This window comes from Sander lucioperca, chromosome 16 (genome assembly GCF_008315115.2).
Source record: "Sander lucioperca isolate FBNREF2018 chromosome 16, SLUC_FBN_1.2, whole genome shotgun sequence".
Lineage (NCBI taxonomy): Eukaryota > Metazoa > Chordata > Actinopteri > Perciformes > Percidae > Sander > Sander lucioperca.
In genome coordinates, this window is record NC_050188.1 from 32,009,882 (window position 1) to 32,019,192 (window position 9,311).

Genomic DNA, 9,311 nt, shown 5'->3' on the forward strand with positions numbered 1-9,311 from the left:
TGCCGTATTAGCTTCTCTGCATTGGCTTCCTGTAAAATCCAGGATTGAATTTAAAATCCTTCTCCTGACCTACAAAGCTCTAAATGGTCAAGCACCGTCATATATTGAAGAGCTCATGATACTTTATTGTCTCACTAGAGCACTGTGCTCCCAGAATGCAGAGTTACTTGTGGTTCCTAGAGTCTCTAAAAGTAGAATGGGGCGGAAGATGGCTCGTTGGCAGACAACCTGGTAACGAACACAGGAATGGAACAGACTACGAGATTGATGATCAGCTTACCTGAGGCTCCGACAGCTACAGCAGGACGCAAGCTCCAGAACTGCATATGTGGTTGGACAAAGGTTACTTCTACCCTAGGCCTGAAAATACACCAGGGCAAGAAAGGGTGCTTAAAGAAGGGTCAACAGGGAAGTCGCATCGACAGCTACTTTCTGAGAAGCAGCTCGAGTCAGTCGACAGAAGTTCAGCAGCAGGACACACACCACAGTCTGCAGGACATCAACACCCCTGCCCCAGAGGAGGAAGAACAAGGCACAGGAGAGCAACCTGAACCCAACCCATCACGACCAACTGCAGAGAAGAAGATCCAGGGGCGAAGGCCATTAGTCAAGTGGCCAAAGGCCTGCGACAAGACGCTGTGGAAGGAGCGGAACACTGATCTCTGCAACATACTGGAAGGGATCAGAGGCACAACCATGAAGAAGTTGGAAAGAATGGGCGATCTTATCTATGCCTATGGGGTGGAACGGTTCGGAGTGGTCGAAGGCAAACAAGCTACTCCGTCAATCCTCACCAAATCCAGAAGGCAGACAGAAATAGACCGCCTAGTCAAGGAGAGGAGGCAGCTGAAGAAGCAATGGAGGAAGGCCACAGAGGAGGAGAAGGAGGGTATAAACCTGCTGCAGGAAGAGATTCAGAGCAGGCTTGCAACACTGAGGAGAGCTGAAAACCTTCTGAGGAAGCGCAGAAGGAAGGAGCAAACAAGATCACGCTTCTACAAAGATCCCTTCAAATTTGTGAAGAGTCTCTTCACAAAGGAGAAGAGCGGAAGTCTCTCGGTGTCAAAGGCCGACCTGGAAGAACATCTAAAAAATTCCTGCGCAGATGACCGACACCAGGAAGAAGTTACGCTCCCTCCTGACATGCCACCAGTCAATCCACCAGAGCATGGACTGGATATCAGTCTACCCAGATGGAGTGAGGTAGAACAAACCGTGCGTAGAGCAAGGGCCGCATCATCTCCAGGTCCCAACGGAGTTCCATACAGGCTCTACAAAAACGCACCGGACGTCCTGCGATTCCTCTGGAAGCTGATGAGAGTTGTGTGGCAAAAGAAGGAGATACCAACGTCCTGGCGGAGAGCCGGAGGGATTCTTATCCCCAAGGAAAAGGATTCATCAGAGATTGGGCAGTTCCACCAGATCAGCCTTCTAAACGTCGAGGGAAAAATCTTCTTCAGCGTGGTCGCTCACAGATTGGCAGGATACCTGCAAAGAAACAATCTGATTGACACGCCAATCCAGAAAGCAGGCATCTCAGGCTTCTCCGGTTGTGTAGAACACGCTAGTGTCATCTGGCATCAGATCCAGGTCGCCAAAAAGGAGGGAACAAATCTTCACGTGGTGTTCCTGGATCTCGCGAACGCCTTTGGCTCAGTCCCTCACAGCCTCCTGTGGACAGCCTTTGACTACTTCAGGGTCCCAGCAGCTCTCTCAACCCTTGTCAAGGCGTACTTCAAGGATGTCCAACTCTGCGTGACAACAGCAGAGTACACAACAGCATGGCAACACATGGAAGTGGGAATCATGGCCGGCTGCACCATCTCCCCGCTGGCCTTCACCCTGGCCATGGAGGTCATCATCCGGGCCTCTCGATGGACAGTTGGCGGACAGCGAATAAGACCTGGGCTGAGGCTGCCACCGCTCAGAGCCTACATGGACAACCTCACAACTCTCACCACGACCAAGGTCTGCACTGTACGGCTACTAAGAAAACTTCAGGAAAACATTGAGTGGGCTCGGATGAAGATCAAGCCGAGCAAGTCCAGAAGCATCTCCATTATTAAGGGGAAGCTGTCAGAACATCGCTTCCACATAGGCGAGGAACCCATTCCAACGGTCTCCGAGAAACCTGTGAAGAGCCTAGGTCGGTGGTATGATGCCTCCCTTAAAGACAAAGAGCAAGTAGAACAGCTCAGGAAGGAGGTAGCCAGCGGCCTGGAGACCATCGACAGAACCTTGCTTCCTGGCAAGCTGAAGCTCTGGTGCATGCAGTATGGACTACTTCCACGTCTCCTGTGGCCGCTAACCCTCTATAAAGTCCCGCTCTCAAAGGTGGAAAAGCTGGAGAGACTGGTTAGCTCATATGTAAGGAAGTGGCTTGGCCTTCCCAGGTGCCTCAGCAGCATTGGGCTTTACGGCAAAGGGATGTTACACCTGCCCATTTCCAGCCTGGCAGAGGAGTACAAGTGTGCCAAAGTCAGACTGGAGATGATGCTACTGGATTCGAGCGATCCATTTGTAGCCCAAGCTGCCCCCATCTTGGCCACCGGGAGGAAGTGGACTCCATTGGCTGCAACCGAGCAGGCAAAGGCAGCACTCAGACACAAGGACATCGTGGGCCAAGTGCAGGAGGGGAGGAGTGGTCTTGGCCTTGGGGCCAGTACACCAGCGTGGAGCAAGGCTCCACCATTTCAAAGATGCAAGCTGGTGGTCCAGGAGGTACGTCGGGAGGAGGAAGCAAGAAGGTGCGCCTAAGCTGTGGCACAGGCAAAGCAAGGGCAGTGGATGGCATGGAAAGGAGTGGAGAAGAGGAAGATCTCCTGGAACGAGCTGTGGGAGATGGAGGCATTCAGGGCGAGCTTTACCATCAGGGCTGCCTACGATGTCCTGCCTTCCCCCGCAAACTTAAGCCAGTGGTATGCCGTAGACCCCAAATGCCCTCTATGTCCAAGTGCAGCAACACTGAAGCACATCTTAGTGGGATGCAAGACCAGCCTCTCCCAAGGCCGTTATATCTGGTGGCACAACCAGGTCCTTAAGTGTCTTGCAGCAGTGCTGGAAAGTCGACGGACAAGTGTGAATGCCCTTCCTCCCCCGTCATCTCGGTGGCGGCCAATACCATTTGTTCGGGAGGGCGAGGGTCAAGCCAGCCTCATCACCGTAAGACCAGACACTGGGCGGCTGGACAGAGCACGGGACTGGAAACTGCTGGCAGACTTGGACAAGAAACTCTGCTTCCCAGCTGAGATCGCAGCTACCAACCTGTGACCAGACCTTGTTCTGTGGTCAGCCTTACTCAAGCTTGTTTACATCATCGAGCTCACCGTGCCCTGGGAGGGTGCAGTGGAGGAGGCCTATGAACGGAAAAGGCTGAGGTACGCTGAACTTGCAGCCGACGCGCAACAACAAGGCTGGAAGGCGAAGGTATGCCCAGTGGAAGTAGGTTGCAGAGGGTTCGTAGCCACCTCAACATCTAGGCTACTCAGGGAGATGGGAGTGCGAGGGAAGGCCCATCGTCAGGCAGTCAAAGACCTCTCCAGGGCTGCTGAAAAGGGGAGCCAGTGGCTGTGGATAAAAAGAAAGGACTCCGCCTGGGCCTTCAAGTGAGTTGATGGCATCTAGGGAGTGAACCTGGGACGCTAGGATTCACTGCTGAACCCTCTGGAGGTGTCGTGGGCCTATCAGCGAAACACCTAAGAAGCAGGGCGCCCACTTGACAACCCAAAGGGTGCCATCACTCAATTGACCATCCTACAGAGTCTCATTGGTGCCTCAAGTACGATTCACCGAGGGATATCAACATCTAGTCCTATACAACAGATATAGTTAGGGAGTGAGGAGTTGCAGCGTTCGCCTAGACCGGCTACAGAAACGGCGTCCCTTCTCTTCTCTGCTTCTCTTCATAGTCGTTAGATTAATCTACCATATAATCAATGATATAATCAAAGTAAAGGGAGGCAGGCCAGTACAGCCCGATCCAGCAGGGGAGTGTTCTAGCCCGACCAGGCTCCTCTCCTTAACCTGTCTCTCTTAGTTATGCTGTTATAGTTTGAGCCTGCCGGGGGACTTCCTTTGACACACTGAGCTTCTCTCTTCTCTCTCTTTCCATCTGTGTGCATCCTTGTCCCAGAAATGCTTGTTACTAACTTAGCTCTGGGGAGCTTATTCCCTGGAGTCCTTGTGTTTTTTTTTGCCAAGCATGTTTCCTTGGATTGGGGTGGCACCTGAATCGTGGTTGCAGCTGTCCCGGTGGTCCTTCTCCGCGTCCTGCTATGCCCTGTTACACCCTGCTACGCTCTGCAATGCCCTGCTACAACCTGCTATGCCCTGCTATGCTCTGCTGTGCCTTGCTGCATCCTGGGACGCCCTGCAGTGCCCTGCTATGCCATGAACTACTGCAACTATTGTCTCTGGTCATTGTTGCCATTGTTCATCACACCCCCAACCAGCACCGGCAGACACCGCCTGCCAAGAGCCTGGGTCTGTCCCAGGTTTCTCCCTAAAAGTTAGTTTTTCTCACCACCCGAGATTTCTTCTAGAGATGCACCGATTGACCAGCCTGTGAGCGGAATTGGCTGATTTTCATGTGACCGGCCAAGACCGGCGACCGGCAGGTCAGTCTGACATATGCCCGTCAAATGCACTGACATTTGCACAAATGCAAATCAATGCGTCGCATGATTAACATCGCGCAACATCAGCATCACACGTGCAGACGCACCGCCACTACATCAGCTGTTTATAAAATGTCATAAAGTCGTAATTATACATGGCTCTGCAGAGCCGTCTGCCCTACTGATCTCAGGTGAACAGTCAGCTGCTCTCTCATCCCTCTGACAACTGGAACACGAAAACCGCACTCACAGCTACAGTTTATCGAAAAATAGCTTTGGGCACACTGACTTTGATGGATTGACTGTTTATCAGACCCCAGATGAGACAAGAAGCTAACGTTAGCGAACGCTGCGGTGACGGTCCCCGCTGCAGGAGACGCTGTGTGTATTCCTCCGACACGCTGTATTAACGTTACTGTTTAAAACGCTTTCCAGGTTAGCGGGGATGCATACCGTTCAAAACCAACATTAAAAACGTAGTAATCTTCCCTCAGCGTTTAGTTTTGTTGCTAAACTTTGTGTAAAATGAGCGATGATGTTAAATCATCTGTTTCAGGTAACAGCACCCTAGGGTATTTGCTGGATTGTTCCGAGGTAACCGTCGGTAGCTAACGTTGGCAGATAAGCCCGTTGGTATTGTTCATATTTATGCACAATGACAAATAAAGCAAACTTGCTAAAAAAGGAACTACACGCTGTTTGCAGGTACTGTTACTGTTATTTTATTGCCATTACATGTTTTCCCTGTTTTCATACATACAGAAGTTTAGTTTGCTAAATATATAAAAAAAAAAAAGTTGAATATTGGATGTTAAAAGAAGGAAATGGTTCTTCCACAACATTGCACTTTAGATGTGTGTAAAATTCCTACACCAGGAGCCATTTTGTTGTGTACCCATCAAATGACCACGGCAAACAGTTCAATGGCCTTTCTATCCATTTTATTTCTATGCGAGGACACCATGAAGACTCCAGAGACTGTTGATATTCACTCCATGCGGATTTATTTGTTACATTTTAACAAACAAACCGAACTGCCTCGGACACATTAACTGACCACCGGTGATAGTCAGTCAAATAGACAACTGAATCTAACTTTCATATGACTCTCTTCTTATACAGCGTTTTGGGCGGTGTCAGTTGGACACATTCACGCCCACAGTTACATCATGTTCGTTACATCTTTAGATGGACCTGAACTGGTGATATTTTATGCTTCAAAGAGAAAACTCCTCCGCTCCCTGACAGGAAACACCTTGCTAGACTAACTTCCCTATGCTACCTCCCTCACATCTCCCTTGTTTAAACTAAAGATAGCTTTCAACCTGCACTTCCTGTCTCCCTGACACAGAGAGAAAAGTCTCCTCTCTGAGACAGCTGGGCCTAAATTGTCCTTAAACATGATACACAAAATTAAAACATGAACCCAATGTGTATTGAATAATCTCCCATATTGATACATGATTAATAGTGAGTCTTGCTAAACATACGTTACTTAGAAAGAAGTGAATATATGTGTGGGCCCTCTAAAATATCGGATGGTTACATTTGTCTGATTACAAGACAAAACAATATCTAATAAAATATTTAAAATAAGAGTGTACTTTTTCCTACCACACAATATAATGTCTTCTATCTAGATGTTGATACACAAAGATTTTTGTTTGATACTTGAGAGGTTTTGCATGGACTTAAAGGCACAAATGTTATTCCATGTCACCAGTCTCAGGATCAGAAGAGTCTCCAGTCTGGTCTTCAGGCTCTGGTTGTAAAAGTGGATGTGAGTTCCTGGCTGGTTCTGGTCCTCCACAGTCCTCTCCATCAGCTTGTTTCCATCTGACCAACACATTTATGTCTTTTGACATGAGAACCCCAGGCAAATCTTTTGTTACAAACACTGCAGCTGAATCTTTTCTCTCCTGTGTGGACTACCATGTGTTTCTTTAGGTTGTGACTTTCGGTGAAAGCTTTATCACACTCAGAGCAGCTGAAAGGTTTTTCTCCTGTGTGAGTTCTCATGTGTGACCGTAAATTTTCACTGTGTGTAAAAGATTTCTTACAGACTGAGCAGATGAAAGGTTTTTCTCCTGTGTGAGTTCTCCTGTGTGACCGTAAACTTCCACTGTGGCTAAAAGATTTATTACAAACACTGCAGCTGAATCTTTTTTCTCCGGTGTGGACTACCATGTGGTTCTGTAAATCTCCACTCTGTATAAAAGATTTCTTACAGAGTGAGCAGCTGAAAGGTTTTTCTCCTGTGTGAGTCATCATGTGTCTCTTCAGGTGTCCACGTTCAGTGAAAGCTTTATCACACTCAGAGCAGCTGAATCTTTTTTCCCCTGTGTGGATTCTCATGTGTTTCTGTAAATCTCCACTCCGTGTAAAAGATTTCTCACAGACTGAGCAGCTGAAAGGTTTTTCTCCTGTGTGAGTTATCATGTGTTTCTTCAGGTTTCCACTATCAGAGAAAGCTTTATCACATTCAGAGCAGCTAAAAGTCTTCTCTCCTGTGTGAGTTCTCATGTGTTTTTTCAGGTTTCCATTATCAGAGAAAGCCTTACCACACTCAGGGCAGCTAAAAGGCTTCTCTCCTGTGTGAGTTCTCATGTGTTTCTTCAGGTTTGCACTACCAGAGAAAGCCTTACCACACTCAGGGCAGCTAAAAGGCTTCTCTCCTGTGTGAGTTCTCATGTGTTTCTTCAGATCTGACTTGAAGCCAAATCTTTTCCCACACTCAGAGCAGCTAAATTTCTTACATGTTGAATCGTGTTTCATAGAGTGTAAAGCTGACTGAGGTTCTCTGGTCTCCTTCCAATCAGCACTGTCATCAGTCTCAGGATCTGAAGAGTCTCCAGTCTGGTCTTCAGTCTCTGGTTGGTAAAGTGGATGTGTATGAGCGTTCCTGGCTGGTTCTGGTCCTACACAGTCCTCTCCATCAGCTTCTGTTTCCATGTGATGATGAGGAAGCTGTGCTTTCTCTTTATCATCCTCACTCTTCACAGGGACAGGAGTGAATGGGAACTTGGTGATATCAGCCTCCTCCAGCCCTTGAAGCTGCTCTCCCTCCTGACTGCTCCACAGTTCCTTCTGTTCCTCTTTAATGTGTGGGGGGGGCTTTGGCTCCTGCTGGTCCACACTGGAGCTACACTCCTGCTGCTCAGGGGGAACCTCTTCTTTAACCACCGACAGCTGCTGCACATCTGCAGGAAACACTGAGGAAAACTGGAATGTCAGACAAAACCAAGACAACTGCACCATTCAACAACTTGCCTCCATTTAGGAACAATCATCAGTGTAACTGACAGTGGTGAGAACAAGATTTAAACTTAGCAGGAAGGTCTGGAGGTCATTGAAAGCGGACTGTAACCTGGAGAAGGCCTGGCTGGTTTGTGGTGAACAGAATGCTATCATCTGCATTAAAATGAGCATTACAACACTGAGCCTGAACATATATATGATTTCAGGGGATCAAAATTTGAACAGTTACGATCAATCAACCATCAACCTTGAGCTGCATCGCCTCAGCCACCAGCTTCATGGTGTTCGTGTCTTTCAAAGAGAACTTAAATGTATGCTGATTAGGGCTTTCCCTAACGATTATTATTGTCATTAATTAATCTAACAATAATTTTTTTGATTAGTCGATTAATCTAGCAATTAATTTGCATATTATTCTAAAGACATTCTTATTATTACTTGATAAGTATAACAATTAACCCAAAATGAATATAAAAAAATGTCATTAATATTTCAATATTTTATTATTAATGTTCAAATGACTGTGACCGGCACACACAAGGCCGCCTTCATTTTTCATCTCATCTGATCAATCACAGAGCTGTCAAAACTGGTCAAAAATGACATTTAAATGTTCCTTCTAAAAAATACATAACAGGTTTGAACTATTGGAGTAACTATTTTTGCACATTATGTCCTGTAATAGGAAATCACATATTTCTCTTTTAACATACCTTACTATTGACTTGTTTTTTTTGTTTTTAGCAGCATGAACTCTTTACCCCTATATTGATGTATGGATCCTGATAACCAAACTTTATGTTGTTGTGTTTTCCTAAAGTGCAGAGACTGGTTTTTCTCTACCTCCCATTTTGGTCCTGGATTTGGAGGTCAGAGGTCAGATGGAATGATAGTGAGACGGGCTAGTAATTCACCCCCTCCCATTAGCTGTCAGCTGGTCAGGGCTGTTAATCTTACGCCCTACCCTGTCTGCCAGCTTGAGAGAGGGTTTTTAAGCGAGTAATTCTTTTGTATCTTTCTTCTAGCTAGGCTACATAACTACTTGTGGAGGTATATTTATTGCAACAATAACATGTCTTTTAAAAGATCTCTACATACCTACATATTAAAAAATAAACTAACGTTAATAAACTAATATCCTATATCGTGATGTTTAATATAAAGACCTTAATAGACCTCTCTCTCTCTGCATCGCTAAACAATTAGCCCCCTAGCAAGCAAGCTAGCTAGCTTACCAGCCAGATGCCCAGCCTCTACATTAGTACTATCTAGCTAATGGTTAATTCACACGCTGTTGTCAAAAGGAAGGGAAGCACATTGCCATCGCCAGATAAGTGACAATTTTGTTTGGCTAATTTTCTGAAAACAGTGTATGATGAAGGCAATTTGGGTGGGTGAATTTAGCAAGCTAAGGTTAGCGAACGAGACAGCAGCCGA

General features: G+C 46.8%; 2 protein-coding genes across 2 annotated transcripts; one reads left to right on the forward strand and one right to left on the reverse strand.

Annotated features, from left to right (window-relative positions):
* Positions 1-212: 212 nt before the first annotated feature.
* Positions 213-1,429, forward strand: LOC118493289. The gene is made up of 2 exons (XM_035992794.1): positions 213-1,086; positions 1,238-1,429. Exons 1-2 carry the CDS (start codon positions 247-249, stop codon positions 1,313-1,315), a joined length of 918 nt encoding a protein of 305 aa, XP_035848687.1. The 5' UTR covers positions 213-246; the 3' UTR covers positions 1,316-1,429.
* A 4,850-nt stretch (positions 1,430-6,279) lies between these two features.
* Positions 6,280-7,679, reverse strand: LOC116062722 (gastrula zinc finger protein XlCGF17.1-like). Its single transcript, XM_031317363.2, has one exon. It carries the CDS (start codon positions 7,566-7,568, stop codon positions 6,438-6,440), a length of 1,131 nt encoding a protein of 376 aa, XP_031173223.2. The 5' UTR covers positions 7,569-7,679; the 3' UTR covers positions 6,280-6,437.
* Between the last annotated feature and the right edge of the window lie 1,632 nt (positions 7,680-9,311).

Excerpts from the sequence above, each read along its gene's own strand:
- LOC118493289 (XM_035992794.1), top strand. The coding sequence starts at position 247 with ATGGAACAGACTACGAGATTGATGATCAGCTTACCTGAGGCTCCGACA. Across the intron at positions 1,087-1,237 it reads AGGCCGACCTGGAAGAACAT|CATCTCCAGGTCCCAACGGA; the intron begins CTAAAAAATTCC and ends CAAGGGCCGCAT.
- LOC116062722 (XM_031317363.2), bottom strand. The coding sequence starts at position 7,568 with ATGGAAACAGAAGCTGATGGAGAGGACTGTGTAGGACCAGAACCAGCC.